The following is a 22,180-nucleotide window of genomic DNA, read 5'->3' on the forward strand; positions in this document are numbered from 1 at the left end:
GAGTGCTCCAGTCACTTTATTATATTCCATTTCAGTATTCTCTTGCAACTCATTGTTTGAATTCACTCACTCTTATATTGACACTGGATATTATACTGATATTCCCACACAAAGAATGAAGTTGAACACCAAGGCTCAGCAGAGCTGAGAGGATGACTCATGGTAGCTTGCAATAAAGTGACCAATATGTCATGCAAATGTGAGATCTACCAAAAAACAGTGCAACGTTAATGTATGCAATAATGGCAGAAAACTTTCTCTTATGATGTTTGAAATTCAGAATTTTAGTGTTTTATTTATGATTATTGAATTACTTTTTTGATTTGTTTAAACTCAGTTATTTTGTTTTCAGATGTGTTCCCAGCTATTTTTCCTGGTCTGATGTGGGATCCTTGCGAGCGAGTCATCAATGTCTTGAAAGTTATGCACAAGTCTGTATTGCTAAATCCTGATGTATCTAAGACGATGAAAGTGAATCTATTTACCCCTTCCACAACCAAACCACTATTAGAATTATACAACTGGCTGGGGCCAATAGGAAGACTGGCCAAAGACAAGGAAATGCAGGGAATGGAAAATCAGGATCTGGAAGATATTCGGAAAGATAGGGTTAGGATAAGAGAGGTATTGCACAGTTTTATGCTTACTCTGTGCTCTTCTACCAAAAATGGAATTATTTTTAAGGAAAAGATCCAGGAAGGTCAGATTAAGTCAAACAACTGGTATGTCTATAAGATAGTGTCCAACATGAAATCACCTTGGGAAAGTTTTGAGGGGCGTGAGCTCATGAGTCATGTATTACGTGCTTGTCCTGATCTTTTAAAACCTTACTTATTTTCTCTCAAAGATTTTCTTTCCCCGAGGCCAACAAAAGCATTTATTTCCCTTGTTGACTTGCTAATTGAAATCATAGCACATCAGACACCATGGAAAAGAGCTGAAGCAAATGGATATGTTGGAGTGATAACTTGCCTCTTGCCACGACCTCTAAATCAGCAGTTTTTCCTATCGTTACTGCAGTCTGAACATGGCACAGTTCAGCATTCTGGATTAAGGCTTATCCTTGCCATTCTATCCAAAACCAAAGAAACTGTTGAGAATATTATGGGTAATGAAGCTTTTTCTCAAAAAATCAAACGGCTTACTTGTAGAAAGTTGACAAATAAAGTTCTTGAGAATATAGGGATTGGGGACAGTATAATGCATTGTTGGAATGTTGCAGCAGGTGAAGAAACACCAGATGGTAAATCTGATGGAGAGTGTATTGCTCTCACTGAAACTGCTCATTCAGTGCCTAAAGTTTTTGCACTGCTTATCATTGCTAAGGTCTTGACTTTCTACATTGAATTGGTGCCTCATCAACCCATTCTTGAAGTCATGAATCCTGTGGAGATGTTACAGGTAGTAAAGGAATTACCAGCTGAAGATGACTCTGTTAAAAACTCTAAAGCCAAGTTAGAATTACAGGTACTTTGTTTAGGGTTCCTATCTAAGAGAAAACATAGTCAGGAAATTGTATTAGACAGTGCTTTGGTTATGAAGGATCTGAATCAACAAATAGAGAAAAACATCGTGTATCAGTTAATCTGTACTTATGCTCAGGCAAAGAATGAGTCTGTGATGCATAAAGACTATTCATTGATGCTCTCTGTAACAGATAAGTGTCAGAATATTTTATCAAATTCTCTTGCCAAGTTAGGGTTATCTTCCCACTATGATGGAAACATAAAGTTTTGGTTGAAGCACATTTCAAGTAATGATGCAGTAAAACAATCAAAACAATCAGTTTTTGTAACTCAAGTAATCCAAAAAACTGTTTCATCCCTCAGTCATTATACAGATCTTCTGATTGAAATAGGAACCAAGTACCACTTGCATACAGGCATTCATGGCCAGATATACTCTTGTATGTCTGAGCTGGAAAGCATGAAAATTGTTGACAATGAAGATGTTTCTGCAGTTTCCTTTTCCTTGCCATTTTCTCGACTAGTTCTTGCTGCAATTGACCTGCTTGGTACTGAGCCAGACTCAGAATACATTCAGTATTTTTCTAATGTAATTAATGATTATCTTCATTCACTGAATGACACTGAATTCATAGCTAAAATTTTGCTGCAGAATGAAAGTATTTTGACTTCAGATTTACGAGGTTATCTTAAATGTTTGTTTTGTGAATCATACCCTCACATTGAAAAGGCTCCAGTGCTTGCTGAAAATGCTCGTCTCTCAGAAATTCTTAGATATCTCTTCATGACTCATGATTGGTTATCAGTAGAGACATTGTTAGAAGGAAAAAGGCTAAAGGAAGCAATAGAGAAAAAGAATCTTGAATCGGTTGTATTGCAGCTTCTTCTTTATGTACATTTAGAATCAGGTTCAAAAAAGAAAAGATGTAAGCATGTAAAAAGATTCACAAAAATCTTAAAGAACATATATACTGTTCTTGAGGAAGATGACGATGACAAAAGTTGTGAGCAAGTGACCCAAATTGTGTTAGAACATCCTAGAACATTAGGAAACTATCAACCGTTTTCTTTGAAAAAATCCGCCTTCACTCGAATAGCTCAAGAGTTTCTTGAGTTTGGACTAGAAAAGCATCCTTCTCTTGCACCCAAAACATGCCCATATTTTGAAAAATTAGTAAAGGAAATAGAGACAGCAATAAAGAAAGATTCCAGTGTTGACTTTTGGAATCCTGTAGCACCATTTATCTCATCTCAAAACACGTTAGTGAGCTATGAAGAAATAGAAAAGTTGTTAATCATTTGTTTTAAAGGTGCATGTCTTTCATTATACTCCCAAAGTATTTTAGTGCTTCAGTTGATAAAACTTCTCCTGAAAACAACAAGTGCTAAAAGGAAACCTGGAGCTCAGACAGTACAACTCATGCTCACCAAATTTTTAGAATGGTGTAGAACTGAAGATGGAAGTGAGATGCTTGAAGATATTATGAAAACTCTGGAGAAACTGCTGATCCAGGTCACAAGCACTGAAGTTGCCGAGCAGCTCACTAAAGGTGATTATCTTAATATTCTAGGTATTTACTCTAGTTTTGACATTATTTTTCCATTCATTGATTTATACATATCATAATAATTCTTGAATTTATTAACTGAAAGGTATCTCTGTGTATTAACCTAGAGATACCTTTCAGTTAATAAATTGAAATAACAAAATTAAGTTTGATGTTTAGTATCAGTTCTCAGATGTGATATAAGTAATGCTTATTGTCATCAGAGGAAATACTCAGATTTTGTTAACCCTTTCCATTATTTTCCATTTTATATATTTTGGAATAGATGAGGGAACAAGGAGAACAGGGAGTCCAAATTAGAGATGGAAGGTTGGAGTAAGAAAGATTTTGAGCATTCGGGGCCTGAACATACAGGAGGGTGAAAGACATGCACTAGATAGAGTGAATTGGAACAATGTGGTACATAGAGGTCAATTTGCTGTTATTGGACTGAACCAGGACTTGTGAAATATCTGAGCTAAACCATGGAAAGATCTTTGGGGCTTGGTTATGGATAGGGGGCTGTGATGGCCTTTCATCTTCTATTCATGGTGCTACCTTGCTAATGCAGGAAATGGCAGTCAAGTATGAAAGAAAAGGAAGGAATATTGTATGATCTTGCTCTTTTTATATTTACTTATCTCCCTAACAGAATACAACCAGTGAGCAAGGGAAAGGGTAGAGCCCTGTTCCCTTTAGGACAATAATTTGCAGTATACCATTCTAAAGGGGGAAACAGAAGGAGTCACGCGGGGAGTGCTCATCCTCCTCGAAGGCTCAGATTGGGGTATCTAAATGTGTGTGGATGTAACCAAGATGAGAAAAAAGGAGAGATAGGTAGTATGTTTGAGGAAAGGAACCTGGATGTTTTGGCTCTGAGTGAAATGAAGCTCAAGTGTAAAGGGGAAGAGTGCTTTGGGAATGTCTTGGGAGTAAAGTCAGGGGTTAGTGAGAGGACAAGAGCAAGGGAAGGAGTAGCACTACTCCTGAAACAGGAGTGGTGGGAGTATGCAATAGAGTGTAAGAAAGTAAACTCTAGATTGATATGGGTAAAACTGAAAGTGGATGGAGAGAGATGGGTGATTATTGGTGCATATGCACCGGGCATGAAAAGAAAGATCATGAGAGGCAAGTGTTTTGGGAGCAGCTGAGTGAGTGTGTTGGTAGTTTTGATGCATGAGACCAGGTTATAGTGATGGGTGATTTGAATGCAAAGGTGAGTAATGTGGCAGTTTAGGGAATAATTGGCATACATGGAGTCTTCAGTATTGGAAATAGAAATGGTGAAGAGCTTCTGGATTTATGTGCTGAAAAAGGACTGATGATTGGGAATACCTTCTTTAAAAAGAGATATACATAAGTATACATATGTAAGTAGGAGAGATGGCCGGAGAGCGTTATTGGATTACGTGTTAATTGATAGGCGCACGAAAGAGAGACTTTTGGATGTTAATGTGCTGAGAGGTACAACTGGAGGGATGTCTGATCATTATCTTGTGGAGGTGAAGGTGAAGAGTTGTAGAGGTTTTCGGAAAAGAAGAGAGCCTGTTGGGGTGAAGAGAGTGGTGAGAGTGAGTGAGCTTGGGAAGGAGACATGTGTGAGGAAGTACCAGGAGAGACTGAGTACACAATGGAAAAAGGTGAGAACAAAGGACTTAAGGGGAGTGGGGGAGGAATGGGATGTATTTAGGGAAGCAGCGATGGCTTGTGCAAAAGATGCTTGTGGCATGAGAAGCGTGGGAGATGGGTACATTAGAAAGGGTAGTAAGTGTTGGGATGAAGAAGTAAGATTATTAGTGAAAGAGAAGAGAGAGGCATTTGGACGATTTTTGCAGGGAAATAATGCAAATGAGTGTGAGATGTATAAAAGAAAGAGGCAGGAGATCAAGAGAAGGGAGCAAGAGGTGAAAAAGAGGGCAAATGAGAGTTGGGGTGAGAGAGTATCATTAAATTTTAGGGAGAATAAAAAGATGTTTTGGAAGGAGGTAAATAAAGTGCATAAGACAAGGGAACAAAGGGGAACATCAGTGAAGGGGGCTAATGGGGTGATAACAAGTAGTGGTAATGTGAGAAGGAGATGGAGTGAGTATTTTGAAGGTTTGTTGAATGGGTTTGATGATAGAGTGGCAAATATAGGGTGTTTTGTTCAAGGTGGTGTGCAAAGTGAGAGGGTTAGGGAGAATGATTTGGTAAACAGAGAAGAGGTAGTAAAAGCTTTGCGGAAGATGGAAGCCAGCAAAGCAGCAGGTTTGGATGGTATTGCAGTGGACTTTATTAAGAAAGGGGGTGACTGTATCGTTGACTGGTTGGTGAGGTTATTTAATGTATGTATGACTCATGGTTAGGTGCCTGAGGATTGGCGGAATGCTTGCATAGTGCCATTGTACAAAGGCAAAGGGGATAAGAGTGAGTGCTCAAATTACAGAGGTATAAGTTTGTTGAGTATTCTTGGGAAATTATATGGGAGGGTATTGACTGAGAGGATGAAGGCATGTACAGAGCATCAGATTGGGGAAGAGCAATGTGGTTTCAGAAGTGGTAGAGGATGTGTGGATCAGGTGTTTGCTTTGAAGAATGTATGTGAGAAATACTTAGAAAAGCAAATGGATTTGTATGTAGCATTTATGGATCTGGAGAAGGCATGTGATAGAGTTGATAGAGATGCTATATCAACATGTACATAATTCATACTGTCTGCCCTTATTCAATCCCAACGCCACCCAGCCACACATGAAATGACAACCTCCTCCCCCCGCATGTGCACGAGGTAGCACTAGGAAAAGACAACAAAGGCCACATTCGTTCACAGTCAGTCTCTAGCTGTCATGTATAATGCACTGAAAGCATAGCTCCCTTTCCGCATCCAGGCCCCACAAAACTTTCCATCGTTTACCCCAGACGCTTCACATGCCCTGGTTCAATCCATTGACAGCATGTCGACCCCGGTATACCACATCGTTCCAGTTCATTCTATTCCATGCATGCCTTTCACCATCCTGCATGTTCAGGCCCCGATTACTCAAAATCTTTTTCACTCCATCTTTCCACCTCCAATTTGGTCTCCCACTTCTCCTCATTCCCTCCACCTCTGACATGTATATCCTCTTTGTCAATCTTTCTTTACTCATTCCCTCCATGTGACCAAACCATTTCAAAACACTCTCTTCTGCACTCTCAACCACACTCATTTTATTACCACACATCTCTCTTACCCTTTCATTACTTACTCGATCAAACCACCTCACACCACATATTGTCCTCAAACATCTCATTTCCAGCACATCCACCCTCCTCTCCACAACTCTATTTATAGCCCATGCCTCGCAACCATATAACATGGTTGGAAACACTATTCCTTCAAACATACTCATTTTGCTTTCAAAGATAACTTTCTCGACTTCCATACATTTTTCAATGCTCCCCCACCCTATGATTCACTTCCGCTTTCATGGTTCCATCGTTGTCAAACCCACTCCCAGATATCTAAAACACTTCACTTCCTCCAGTTTTTCTCCATTCAAACTTACCTCCCAATTGACTTGTCCCTCAACCCTACTGTAACAGAAACCTTGCTCTTATTCACATTTACTCTCAACTTTCTTCTTTCGCAAGCTTTACCAAACTCAGTCACCGGTTTCTACAATTTCTCACCCGCATCAGCCACCAGCGCTGTATCATCAGCGAACAACAACTGACTCACTTCCCAAGCTCTGACAACTGACTCACTTCCCAAGGAAGTGAAGTCTTTTTAGATATCTGGGAGTGGATTGGGCAGCGGATGGAGCCATGAAAGCCGAAGTAAATCATAGGGTGGGGGAGGGGGCAAAAGTTCTGGGAGCGTTGAAAAATTTATGAAAATCGAGAACGTTATCTTGGAAAACAAAAATGGGTATGTTTAAAGGAATTTTGGTTCCAACAGTGTTATATGCTTGCGAGGTGTGGGCTATAGATAGTGGTGCGGAGGAGGGTGGATGTGCTGGAAATGAGATGTTTGAGGACAATATGTGTTGTGAGGTGGTTTGATCGAGTAAGTAATGAAAGGGTAAGAGAGATGTGTGGTAATAAAAAAAGTGTGGTTGAGAGAGCAGAAGAGGGTGTTTTGAAATGGTTTGGTCACATAGAGAGAATGAGCGAAGAAAGATTGACCAAGAGGATATATGTGTCAGAGGTGGAGGGAACAAGGAGAAGTGGGAGACCAAATTGGAGGTGGAAAGATGGAGTGAAAAAGATTTTGAGTGATCAGGGGCTGAACATGCAGGAGGGTGAAAGGCGGGTAAGGAATAGAATGAATTAGAACAATGTGGTATACCAGGGTCGACGTGCTGTCAGTGGACTGGACCAGGGCATGTGAAGCATCTTGGGTAAACCATGGAAAGTTCTGTGGGGCCTGGATGTAAAAAGGGAGCTGTGGTTTCAGTGCATTATACACGACAGCTAGAGACTGTGTGAACGAATGTGGCCTTTGTTGTCTTTTTCTAGCTCTACCTTAACTTACTTCTTTCACACACTTTACCAAACTCCGTCACTAGTTTCTGCAGTTTCTCACATGAATCAGCCACCAGCGCTGTATCATCAGCGAACAACAACTGACTCACTTCCCAAGCTCTCTCATCCACAAGAGATTGCGTACTTGCCCCTCTTTCCAAAACTCGTGCATTCACCTCCCAAACAACCCCATCCATAAACAAATTAAACAACCGTGGAGACATCACACACCCCTGCCGCAAACCTACATTTACTGAGAACCAATCACTTTCCTCTCTTCCTACACGTACACATGCCTTACATCCTTGATAAAAACTTTTCACTGCTTCTAACGACTTGCCTCCCACACTGTATATTCGTAATACCTTCCACAGAGCATCTCTATCAACTCTATCGTATGCCTTCTCCAGATCCATAAATGCTACATACAAATCCTTTTGCTTTTCTAAGTATTTCTCACATTCTTCAAAGCAAACACCTGATCCACACATCCTCTACCACATCTGAAACCACACTGCTCTTCCCCAATCTGATGCTCTGTACATGCCTTCACCCTCTCAATCAATACCCTCCCATATAATTTACCAGGAATACTTAACAAACTTATACCTCTGTAATTTGAGCACTCACTCTTATCCCCTTTGCCTTTGTACAATGGCACTATGCACGCATTCTGCCAATCCTCAGGCACCTCACCATGAGTCATACATACATTAAATAACCTTACCAACCAGTCAATAATACAGTCACCCCCTTTTTTAATAAATTCCACTGCAATACCATCCAAACCTGCTGCCTTGCCGGCTTTCATCTTCCGCAAAGCTTTTACTACCTCTTCTCTGTTTACCAAACCATTTTCCCTAACCCTCTCTCTTTGCACACCACCTCGACCAAAACACCCTATATCTGCTACTCTATGATCAAACACATTCAACAAACCTTCAAAATACTCACTCCATCTCCTTCTCACATCACCAATACTTGTTATCACCTCCCCATTTGTGCCCTTCACTGAAGTTCCCATTTGTTCCCTTGTCTTATGCACTTTATTTACCTCCTTCCAGAACATCTTTTTATTTCTCCCTAAAATTTAATGATACTCTCTCACCCCAACTCTCATTTGCCCTCGTTTTTCACCTCTTGCACCTTTCTCTTGACCTACTGTCTCTTTCTTTTATACATCTCCCACTCAATTGCATTTTTTCCCTGCAAAAATCGTCCAAATGCTTCTCTCTTCTCTTTCACTAATAATCGAGTTGATAGAGATGCTCTGTGGAAGGTATTAAGAATATATGGTGTGGGAGGCAAGTTGTTAGAAGCAGTGAAAAGTTTTTATCAAGGATGTAAGGCATGTGTACGTGTAGGAAGAGAGGAAAGTGATTGGTTCTCAGTGAATGTAGGTTTGCGGCAGGGGTGTGTGATGTCTCCATGGTTGTTTAATTTGTTTATGGAAGGGGTTGTTAGGGAGGTGAATGCATGAGTTTTGGAAAGAGTGGCAAGTATGAAGTCTGTTGGGGATGAGAGAGCTTGGGAAGTGAGTCAGTTGTTGTTCGCTGATGATACAGCGCTGGTGGCTGATTCATGTGAGAAACTGCAGAAGCTGGTGACTGAGTTTGGTAAAGTGTGTGAAAGAAGAAAGTTAAGAGTAAATGTGAATAAGAGCAAGGTAATTAGGTACAGTAGGGTTGAGGGTCAAGTCAATTGGGAGGTAAGTTTGAATGGAGAAAAACTGGAGGAAGTAAAGTGTTTTAGATATCTGGGAGTGGATCTGGCAGCGGATGGAACCTTGGAAGCAGAAGTGGATCATAGGGTGGGGGAGGGGGCGAAAATCCTGGGGGCCTTGAAGAATGTGTGGAAGTCGAGAACATTATCTCGGAAAGCAAAAATGGGTATGTTTGAAGGAATAGTGGTTCCAACAATGTTGTATGGTTGCGAGGCGTGGGCTATGGATAGAGTTGTGTGCAGGAGGATGGATGTGCTGGAAATGAGATGTTTGAGGACAATGTGTGGTGTGAGGTGGTTTGATCGATTAAGTAACGTAAGGGTAAGAGAGATGTGTGGAAATAAAAAGAGCGTGGTTGAGAGAGCAGAAGAGGGTGTTTTGAAATGGTTTGGGCACATGGAGAGAATGAGTGAGGAAAGATTGACCAAGAGGATATATGTGTCGGAGGTGGAGGGAACGAGGAGAAGTGGGAGACCAAATTGGAGGTGGAAAGATGGAGTGAAAAAGATTTTGTGTGATCAGGGCCTGAACATGCAGGAGGGTGAAAGGAGGGCAAGGAATAGAGTGAATTGGATCGATGTGGTATACCGGGGTTGACGTGCTGTCAGTGGATTGAATCAGGGCATGTGAAGCATCTGGGGTAAACCATGGAAAGCTGTGTAGGTATGTATATTTGCGTGTGTGGACGTATGTATATACATGTGTATGGGGGTGGGTTGGGCCATTTCTTTCGTCTGTTTCCTTGCGCTACCTCGCAAACGCAGGAGACAGCGACAAAGCAAAAAATATATATATATATATATATATATATATATATATATATATATATATATATATATATATATATATATATATATATATATATATATATTATCCCTGGGGATAGGGGATTAAGAATACTTGCCACGTTTTCCCTGCGTGTTGTAGAAGGCAACTAAAAGGGGAGGGAGCGGATGGCTGGAAATCCTCCCCTCTCGTTTTTTTTTTTTAATTTTCCAAAAGAAGGAACAGAGGGGGTCAGGTGAGGATATTCCAAAAAAGGCCCAGTCCTCTGTTCTTAATGCTACCTCGCTAATGCGGGAAATTGCGAATAGTTTGAAAGAAAGAAAAGAAAGAAATATATATATATATATATATATATATATATATATATATATTTTTTTTTTTTTTTTTTATACTTTGTCGCTGTCTCCCGCGTTTGCGAGGTAGCGCAGGGAAACAGACGAAAGAAATGGCCCAACCCCCCCCCCCCATACTCATGTACATACACACGTCCACACACGCAAATATACATACCTACACAGCTTTCCATGGTTTACCCCAGACGCTTCACATGCCCTGATTCAATCCACCGACAGCATGTCAACCCCTGTATACCACATCGCTCCAATTCACTCTATTCCTTGCCCTCCTTTCACCCTCCTGCATGTTCAGGCCCCGATCACACAAAATCTTTTTCACTCCATCTTTCCACCTCCAATTTGGTCTCCCCCTTCTCCTCGTTCCCTCCACCTCCGACACATATATCCTCTTGGTCAATCTTTCCTCACTCATTCTCTCCACGTGCCCAAACCACTTCAAAACACCCTCTTCTGCTCTCCCAACCACGCTCTTTTTATTTCCACACATCTCTCTTACCCTTACGTTACTTACTCGATCAAACCACCTCACACCACACATTGTCCTCAAACATCTCATTTCCAGCACATCCATCCTCCTGCGCACATCTCTATCCATAGCCCACGCCTCGCAACCATACAACATTGTTGGAACCACTATTCCTTCAAACATACCCATTTTTGCTTTCCGAGATAATGTTCTCGACTTCCACACATTTTTCAAGGCTCCCAAAATTTTCGCCCCCTCCCCCACCCTATGATCCACTTCCGCTTCCATGGTTCCATCCGCTGACAGATCCACTCCCAGATATCTAAAACACTTCACTTCCTCCAGTTTTTCTCCATTCAAACTCACCTCCCAATTGACTTGACCCTCACCCCTACTGTACCTAATAACCTTGCTCTTATTCACATTTACTCTTAACTTTCTTCTTCCACACACTTTACCAAACTCAGTCACCAGCTTCTGCAGTTTCTCACATGAATCAGCCACCAGCGCTGTATCATCAGCGAACAACAACTGACTCACTTCCCAAGCTCTCTCATCCCCAACAGACTTCATACTTGCCCCTCTTTCCAGACTCTTGCATTTACCTCCCTAACAACCCCATCCATAAACAAATTAAACAACCATGGAGACATCACACACCCCTGCCGCAAACCTACATTCACTGAGAACCAATCACTTTCCTCTCTTCCTACACGTACACATGCCTTACATCCTCGATAAAAACTTTTCACTGCTTCTAACAACTTGCCTCCCACACCATATATTCTTAATACCTTCCACAGAGCATCTCTATCAACTCTATCATATGCCTTCTCCAGATCCATAAATGCTACATACAAATCCATTTGCTTTTCTAAGTATTTCTCACATACATTCTTCAAAGCAAACACCTGATCCACACATCCTCTACCACTTCTGAAACCGCACTGCTCTTCCCCAATCTGATGCTCTGTACATGCCTTCACCCTCTCAATCAATACCCTCCCATATAATTTACCAGGAATACTCAACAAACTTATACCTCTGTAATTTGAGCACTCACTCTTATCCCCTTTGCCTTTGTACAATGGCACTATGCACGCATTCCGCCAATCCTCAGGCACCTCACCATGAGTCATACATACATTAAATAACCTTACCAACCAGTCAACAATACAGTCACCCCCTTTTTTAATAAATTCCACTGCAATACCATCCAAACCTGCTGCCTTGCCGGCTTTCATCTTCCGCAAAGCTTTTACTACCTCTTCTCTGTTTACCAAATCATTTTCCCTAACCCTCTCACTTTGCACACCACCTCGACCAAAACACCCTATATCTGCCACTCTGTCATCAGACACATTCAACAAACCTTCAAAATACTCATTCCATCTCCTTCTCACATCACCGCTACTTGTTATCACCTCCCCATTTACGCCCTTCACTGAAGTTCCCATTTGCTCCCTTGTCTTACGCACCCTATTTACCTCCTTCCAGAACATCTTTTTATTCTCCCTAAAATTTACTGATAGTCTCTCACCCCAACTCTCATTTGCCCTTTTTTTCACCTCTTGCACCTTTCTCTTGACCTCCTGTCTCTTTCTTTTATACTTCTCCCACTCAATTGCATTTTTTCCCTGCAAAAATCGTCCAAATGCCTCTCTCTTCTCTTTCACTAATACTCTTACTTCTTCATCCCACCACTCACTACCCTTTCTAAACAGCCCACCTCCCACTCTTCTCATGCCACAAGCATCTTTTGCGCAATCCATCACTGATTCCCTAAATACATCCCATTTCTCCCCCACTCCCCTTACTTCCATTGTTCTCACCTTTTTCCATTCTGTACACAGTCTCTCCTGGTACTTCCCCACACAGGTCTCCTTCCCAAGCTCACTTACTCTCACCACCTTCTTCACCCCAACATTCACTCCTCTTTTCTGAAAACCCATACTAATCTTCACCTTAGCCTCCACAAGATAATGATCAGACATCCCTCCAGTTGCACCTCTCAGCACATTAACATCCAAAAGTCTCTCTTTCGCACGCCTGTCAATTAACACGTAATCCAATAACGCTCTCTGGCCATCTCTCCTACTTACATAAGTATACTTATGTATATCTCGCTTTTTAAACCAGGTATTCCCAATCATCAGTCCTTTTTCAGCACATAAATCTACAAGCTCTTCACCATTTCCATTTACAACACTGAACACCCCATGCATACCAATTATTCCCTCAACTGCCACATTACTCACCTTTGCATTCAAAATCACCCATCACTATAACCCGGTCTCGTGCATCAAAACCACTAACACACTCATTCAGCTGCTCCCAAAACACTTGCCTCTCATGATTTTATATATATATATATATATATATATATATATATATATATATATATATATATATTATCCCTGGGGATAGGGGATTAAGAATACTTCCCACGTATTCCCTGCGTGTCGTAGAAGGCGACTAAAAGGGGAGGGAGCGGGGGGCTGGAAATCCTCCCCTCTCGTTTTTTTTTTAATTTTCCAAAAGAAGGAACAGAGGGGGCCAGGTGAGGATATTCCGAAAAAGGCCCAGTCCTCTGTTCTTAACGCTACCTCGCTAATGCGGGAAATCGCGAATAGTTTGAAAAAAAAAAAAAATATATATATATATATATATATATATATATATATATATATATATATATATATATATATATATATGTATATATATATATATATATATATATATATATATATATATATATATATATATATATATAGCGCAAGGTAGCGCAAGGAAACAGACGAAAGAAATGGCTCAACCCCCCCCCATACACATGTATATACATACGTCCACACACGCAAATATACATACCTACACAACTTTCCATGGTTTACCCCAGACGCTTCACATGCCTTGATTCAATCCACTGACAGCACGTCAACCCCGGTATACCACATCACTCCAATTCACTCTATTCCTTGCCCACCTTTCACCCTCTTGCATGTTCAGGCCCCGATCACACAAAATCTTTTTCACTCCATCTTTCCACCTCCAATTTGGTCTCCCTCTTCTCCTCGTTCCCTCCAACTCCGACACATATATCCTCTTGGTCAATCTTTCCTCACTCATTCTCTCCATGTGCCCAAACCACTTCAAAACACCCTCTTCTGCTCTCTCAACCACGCTCTTTTTATTTCCACACATCTCTCTTACCCTTACGTTACTCACTCGATCAAACCACCTCACACCACACATTGTCCTCAAACATCTCATTTCCAGCACATCCATTCTCCTGCGCACAACTCTATCCATAGCCCACGCCTCGCAACCATACAACATTGTTGGAACCACTATTCCTTCAAACATACCCATTTTTGCTTTCCGAGATAATGTTCTCGACTTCCACACATTCTTCAAGGCCCCCAGAATTTTTGCCCCCTCCCCCACCCTATGATCTACTTCCGCTTCCATGGTTCCATCCGCTGCCAGATCCACTCCCAGATATCTAAAACACTTCACTTCCTCCAGTTTTTCTCCATTCAAACTCACCTCCCAATTGACTTGACCCTCAACCCTACTGTACCTAATAACCTTGCTCTTATTCACATTTACTCTTAACTTTCTTCTTCCACACACTTTACCAAACTCAGTCACCAGCTTCTGCAGTTTCTCACATGAATCAGCCACCAGCGCTGTATCATCAGCGAACAACAACTGACTCACTTCCCAAGCTCTCTCATCCCCAACAGACTTCATACTTGCCCCTCTTTCCAAAACTCTTGTGTTTACCTCCCTAACAACCCCATCCATAAACAAATTAAACAACCATGGAGACATCACACACCCCTGCCGCAAACCTACATTCACTGAGAACCAATCACTTTCCTCTCTTCCTATACGTACACATGCCTTTTTTTTTTATCGAGTATGTATATATATATATATATATATATATATATATATATATATATATATATATATATATATCCATTGGGAGGGATAGGGGAGGAAGAATACTTCCCACGCTTTCCTCATGTGTCATGGAAGACGACTCAAGGGGATGGGAACGGGGGGCTGGAAACCCACCCCTCCTTTTATTTCAACTATCTAAATGGGGAAACAGAAGAAGGAGTCACGCGGGGAGTGCTCATCCTCCTCAAAGGCTAAGATTGGCGTGTCTAAATGTGTGTGGATGTAACCAAGATGAGAGAAAAGGAGAGATAGGTAGTATGTTTGAGGAAAGGAGCCTGGATGTTTTGGCTCTGAGTGAAACGAAGCTCAAGGGTAAAGGGGAAGAGTGGTTTGGGAATGACTTGGGAGTAAAGTCATGGGTTAGTGAGAGGACAAGAGCTAGGGAAGGAGTAGCACTACTCCTGAAACAGGAGTGGTGGGAGTATGTGATAAAGTGTAAGAAAGTAAACTCTAGATTGATATGGGTAAAACTGAAAGTGGATGGAGAGAGATGGGTGATTATTGGTGTCTATGCACTTGGGCGTGAGAAGAAAGATCATGAGAAGCAAGTGTTGTGGAAGGAGCTGAGTGAGTGTGTTAGTAGTTTTGATGCACGAGACCGGGTTATAGTGATAGGTGATTTGAATGCAAAGGTGAATAATGTGGAAGTTAAGTGAATGATTGGTGTTCATAGGGTGTTCAGTGTTGTAAATGGAAATGGTGAAGAGCTTGTAGATTTATATGCTGAAAGAGGACTGGTGATTGGGAATACCTGGTTTAGAAATAGAGATATACAAAAATATACGTATGTAAGTAGGAGAGATAGCCAGAGAGCGTTATTGGATTACGTGTTAATTGATAGGCGTGTGAAAGAGAGACTTTTGGATGTTAATGTGCTGAGAGGTGCATTATCTTGTGGAGGCGAAGGTGAAGATTTGTAGAGGTTTTCAGAAAAGAAGAGAAAATGTTGAGGTGAAGAGAGTGGTGAGAGTAAGTGAGCTTGGGAAGGAGACTTGTGTGAGGAAGTACCAGGAGAGACTGAGTACAGAATGGAAAAAAGTGAACACAAAGGTCGTAAGGGGAGTGGTGGAGGAATGGGATGTATTTAGGGAAGCAGTGATGGCTTGCGCAAAAGATGTTTGTGGCATGAGAAGCGTGGGAGGTGGGTTGATTAGAAAGGGTAGGGAGTGGTGCAGTGAAGAAGACAGATTGTTAGTAAAAGAGAAGAGAGAGACGTTTGGAAGATTTTTGCAGGGAAATAATGCAAATGAGTGTGAGATGTATAAAAGAAAGAGGCAGGAGGTCAAGAGAAAGGTGCAAGAGGTGAAAAAGAGGGCAAATGAGAGTTGGGGTGAGAGAGTATTATTAAATTTTAGGGAGAATAAAAAGGTGTTTTGGAAGGAGGAAAATAATGTGCGTAAGACAAGGGAATCAATGGGAACTTCAGTAAAGGGGACTAATGGGGAGATGATAACAAGTAGTGGTAATGTGAGGAGATGGAGTGAGTATTTTGAAGGTTTGTTGAATGTGTTTGATGATAAGAGTGGCAGATGTAGGGTGTTTTAGTCGAGGTGGTGTGCAAAGTGAGAGGGTTAAGGAGAATGATTTGGTAAACAGAGAAGAGGTAGTAAAAGCTTTGTGGAAGATGAAAGCTGGCAAGTCAGTGGATTTGGATGGCATTGCTGTGGAATTTATTAAAAAAGGGGGTGACTGTATTGTTGACTAGTTGGTAAGGTTATTTAATGTATGTTTGACTCATGGTGAGGTGCCTGAGGATTGGCAGAATGCTTGCATAGTGCCATTGTACAAAGGCAAAGGGGATAAAAGTGAGTGCTCAAATTACAGAGGTATAAGTTAGTTGAGTATTCCTGGGAAATGATATGGGAGGGTATTGATTGAGAGGGTGAAGGCATGTATAGAGCATCAGATTGGGGAAGAGCAGTGTGGTTTCAGAAGTGGTAGAGGATGTGTGGATCAGGTGTTTGCTTTGAAGAATGTATGTGAGAAATACTTAGAAAAGCAAATGGATTTGTATGTAGTATTTATGGGTCTGGAGAAGGCATATGATAAGAGTTGATAGAGATGGTCTCTGGAAGGTATTAATGATATATGGTGTGGGAGGCAAGTTATTAGAAGCAGTGAAAAGTTTTTATCGAGGATGAAAGGCATGTGTACGTGCAGGAAGAGAGGAAAGTGATTGGTTCTCAGTGAATGTAGGTTTGCGGCAGGGGTGTGTGATGTCTCCATGGATGTTTGATTTGTTTATGGATGGGGTTGTAAAGGGAGGTGAATGCAAGAGTTTTGGAAAGAGGAGCAAGTATGCAATCTTTTGTGGATGTGAGAGCTTGGGAAGTGAGTCAGTTGTTGTTTGCTGATGATATAGCACTGGTGGCTGATTCATGTGAGAAACTGCAGAAGCTGGTGACTGAGTTTGGTAAAGTGTGTGAAAGAAGAAAGCTTAGAGTAAATGTGAATAAGTGCAAGGTTATTAAGTACAGTAGGGTTGAGGGACAAGTCAATTGGGAGGTAAGTTTGAATGGAGAAAAAGTGGAGGAAGTGAAGTGTTTTAGATATCTGGGAGTGGATTTGGCAGCGGATGGAACCATGGAAGCGGAAGTGAATCATAGGGTAGGGGAGGGGGCGAAAATTCTGGGGGCGTTGAAGAATGTGAGGAAGTCAAGAACATTATCTCGGAAAGCAAAAATGGGTACGTTTGAAGGAATAGTGGTTCCAACAATGTTATATGGTTGCGAGGCCTGGGCTATAGATAGAGATGTGTTGAGGAGGGTGGATGTGCTGGAAATGAGATGTTTGAGGACAGTATGTGGTGTGAGGTGGTTTGATCGAGTGAGTAATGATAGGGTAAGAGGGATGTGTGGTAATAAAAAGAGTGTGGTTGAGATAGCAGAAGAGGGTATTTTGAAATGGTTTGGTCACAAAGAGAGAATGAGTAAGGAAAGATTGACCGAGAGGATATATGTGTCAGAGGTGGAAGGAATGAGGAGAAGTGGGAGACCAGATTTTAGGTGGAAAGATGGAGTGCAAAAAATTTTGAGTGATTGGCGCCTGAACATGCTGGAGGGTGAAAGACGTGCAAGGAATAGAGTGAATTAGAACGATGTGGTATACCGGTGTGGACGTGATGTCACTGGGTTGAACCAGGGCATGTGAAGCGTCTGGGGTAAACCATGGAAAGTTCTGTGGGGCCTGGATGTGGAAAGGGAGCTGTGGTTTCGGTGCGTTATTACATGATAGCTAGAGACTGAGTGTGAACGAATATGGCCTTTGTTGTCTTTTCCTAGCGCTACCTCGCACATGTAAGGGGGTAGGGGGTTGTTATTTCATGTGTGGCGGGGTGGCGATGGGAATGAACAAACGCAGCCGGTATGAATTATGCACATGTGTATATATGTATATGTCTTTCTGTATATATATGTATATGTTGAGATGTATACATACATATGCAAATATACATACCTATACATCTCAATGTACACATATATATATACACACACAAACATATACATATGTACACATGTACATAATTCATACTGTCTGCCTTTATTTATTCCCATCGCCACCTCGCCACACATGGAATAACAACCCCCTCTGCCCTCATGTGTGCAAGGTAGCGCTAGGAAAAGACAACAAAGGCCCCATTCGTTCACACTCAGTCTCTAGCTGTCATGTAATAATGCACAAAACCACAGCTCCCTTTCCACATCTAGGCCCCACAGAACTTTCCATGGTTTACCCCAGACGCTTCACATGCCCTGGTTCAATCCATTGATAGCACGTCGACCACGGTGTACCACATTGTTCCAATTCACTCTATTCCTTGCACGCCTTAAATCCTCTTGCATGTTCAGGCCCCGATCACTCAAAATCTTTTCCACTCCATCTTTCCACCTCCAATTTAGTCTCCTACTTCTCGTTCCCTCCACCTCTGAACATATATCCTCTTGGTCAATCTTTCCTCACTCATTCTCTCCATGTGACCAAACCACTTCAAAACACCCTCTTCTGCTCTCAACCACACTCTTTTTATTTCCACACATCTCTCTTACCCTATTATTACTAACTCGATCAAACGACCTCACACCACATATTGTCCTCAAACATCTCAATTCCAGCACATCCACCCTCCTAAGCACAACTCTATCCATAGCCCACACCTCGCAACCATACAACATTGTTGGAACCACTATTCCTTCAAACATACCCATTTTTGCTTTCCGAGATAATGTTCTCGACTTCCACACATTTTTCAAGGCTCCCAGGATTTTCGCCCCCTCCCCCACTCTATGATTCACTTCCGCTTCCATGGTTCCATCCGCTCCCAGATCCACTCCCAGATATCTAAAACACTTTACTTCCTCCAGTTTTTCTCCATTCAAACTTACCTCCCAATTGACTTGACCCTCAACCTTACTGTATCTAATAACCTTGCTCTTATTCACATTTACTCTTAACTTTCTTCTTTCACACACTTTACCAAACTCAGTCACCAGCTTCTTCAGTTTCTCACATGAATCAGCCACCAGCGCTGCATCATCAGCGAACAACATCTGACTCACTTCCCAAGGTCTCTCATCCACAACAGACTGCATACTTGCCACTCTTTCCAAAACTCTTGCATTTACCTCCCTAATAACCCCATCCATAAACAAATTAAACAACCATGGAGACATCACACACCCCTGCCGCAAACCTACATTCACTGAGAACCAATCACTTTCCTCTCTTCCTTCACGTACACATGCCTTACATCCTCGATAAAAACTTTTCACTACTTTTAACAACTTGCCTACCACACCATATATTCTTAATACCTTCCACAGAGCATCTCTATCAACTCTATCATATGCCTTCTCCAGATCCATAAATGCCACATACAAATCCATTTGCTTTTCTAAGTATTTCTCACATACATTCTTCAAAGCAAACACCTGATCCACACATACTCTACCACTTCTGAAACCACACTGCTCTTCCCCAATCTGATGCTGTGTACATGCCTTCACCCTCTCAATCAATACCCTCCCATATAATTTCCCAGGAATACTCAACAACCTTATACCTCAGTAATTTGAGCACTCACTCTTATCCCCTTTTCCTTTCTTTGTACAATGGCACTATGCAAGCATTCTGCCAATCCTCAGGCACCTCACCATGAATCATACATACATTAAATAACCTTACCAACCAGTCAACACCACAGTCACCCCCTTTTTTAATCAATTCCACTGCAATACCATCCGAACCTGCTGCCTTGCCGGCTTTCATCTTCCGCAAAGCTTTTACTACCTCTTCTCTGTTTACCAAATCATTTTCCCTAACCCTCTCACTTTGCACACCACCTTGACCAAAACACCCTATATCTGCCACTCCATCATCAAACCCATTCAACAAACCTTCAAAATACTCATTCCATCTCCTTCTCACATCACCACTACTTGTTATCACCTCCCCATTAGCCACTTTCACTGAAGTTCCCATTTGCTCCCTTGTCTTACACACTTTATTTACCTCCTTCCAAAACATCTTTTTATTCTCCCTAAAATTTAATGATACTCTCTCACCCCAACTCTCGTTAGCCCTCTTTTCCATCTCTTGCACCTTTCTCTTGACCTCTTGCCTCTTTCTTTTATACATCTCCCACTCATTTGCATTTTTTCCTTGCAAATATGTTCCAAATGCCTCTCTCTTCTCTTTCACTAATAATCTTACCTCTTCATCCCACCATTCACTACCCTTTCTAATCTGCCCACCTCCCACGCTTCTCATACCACAAGCATCTTTTGCGCAAGCCATCACTGCTTCCCAAATACATCCCATTCCTCCCCCACTCCCCTTACCTCCTTTGTTCTCACCTTTTTCCTTCTGCACTCAGTCTCTCCTCGCACAAGTCTCCTTCGCAAGCTCACTTACTCTCACCACTCTCTTCACCCCAACATTCTCTCTTCTTTTCTGAAAACCCCTACAAATCTTCACCCTCGCCTCCAGAAGATAATGATCAGACATCCCTCCAGTTGCACCTCTCAGCATATGAACATCCAAAAGTTTCCCTTTCGTGCACCTATCAATTAACACATAATCCAATAATGCTCTCTGGCCATCTCTCCTACTGACATACGTATACTTATGTATGTATCACTTTTTAAACCAGGTATTCCCAATCACCAGTCCTTTTTCAGCACATAAATCCACAATCTCATCACCATTTCCATTTAGAACACTGAACACCCCATGTATACCAATTATTCCCTCAACTGCCACATTACTCACCTTTGCATTCAAATCACCCATCACTATAGCCCAGTCTTGTGCATCAAAACCAATAACACACTCATTCAGCTGCTCCCAAAACACTTGCCTTTCATAATCTTTCATAATGCCCAGGTGCATATGCACCAATAATCACCCATCTCTCTCCATCAACTTTCAGTTTTACCCATATCAATCTAGAATTTACTTTCTTACACTCTATCACATACTCCCGCAACTCCTGTTTCAGGAGTAGTGCTACTCCTTCCCTTGCTCTTGTCCCCTCACTAACCCCTGACTTTACTCCCAAGACATTCCCAAACCACTCTTCCCCTTTACCCTTGAGCTTCGTTTCACTCAGAGCCAAAACATCCAGGCTCCTTTTCTCAAACATACTACCTATCTCTCCTTTTCCCTCATCTTGGTTACATCCACACACATTTAGACACCCCAATCTGGGCCTTCGAGGAGGATGAGCACTCCCCGCATGACTCCTTCTTCTGTTTCCCCTTTTAGAAACAGTGGCTGGGCCATTCTTTTTATGTTTCCTTGCGCTACCTTGCTGACACGGGAAACAGTGGTTAAGTATAATAAATAGGTAGTAAATAAATATATGAGTAGATAAATAATATATCATTGCAACACAGTAGATTGCAGCAGAAGTATTTGTTCATCCTCATTTTAGATATTTCTTATGTTTGTCTCTACTTTCTTATAGAAGTCTTTTTAAGAATATTCTTTTTGAATAGATTTTTCCAAGTACCATATATGTTTTAATCAACATTTGCACATATGTCAGCAGTATATTTTTTATACAGACCATACATAATTGCGTACCATCTTCCTTGTCAGTCTACAAATTCAAGTCAGTCAAGTTAGACATGTTATCATTCTTCCATGTTAAGACAAAATAGCATTAGATGAATCCTCTTCAATGACTGACTCTTTTTAATGAACTGGTAAAGTATCCATATTCAGGAAGATGAATGTCATGAAATTGTTCAATCCTTTTCAGTTTTTACATATAACATGATCAGGTTTGACAGGTTTTCATTCTTCCATATGTAGATGCATAGCTGTTTATAGATCCTCTGTAGTGGTTACCTTGCTTGATCGAAAAAATGTCATCATAATGT

The 22,180-nt window shown here is 41.4% G+C and overlaps 1 protein-coding gene across 1 annotated transcript in view; it reads left to right on the forward strand.

The window, feature by feature from the left end:
* LOC139759478 (nucleolar pre-ribosomal-associated protein 1) overlaps positions 1 to 22,180 on the forward strand; it is a 295,642-nt gene that overhangs the window by 77,390 nt on the left and 196,072 nt on the right. The window contains exon 5 of the mRNA XM_071681655.1: positions 353 to 3,016. Within this exon, the coding sequence (XP_071537756.1) occupies positions 353 to 3,016 (2,664 nt within the window). The remainder of the gene's footprint in view (positions 1 to 352; positions 3,017 to 22,180) is intronic.

This window comes from Panulirus ornatus, chromosome 3 (genome assembly GCF_036320965.1).
Source record: "Panulirus ornatus isolate Po-2019 chromosome 3, ASM3632096v1, whole genome shotgun sequence".
In the NCBI taxonomy this organism is placed as follows: domain Eukaryota; kingdom Metazoa; phylum Arthropoda; class Malacostraca; order Decapoda; family Palinuridae; genus Panulirus; species Panulirus ornatus.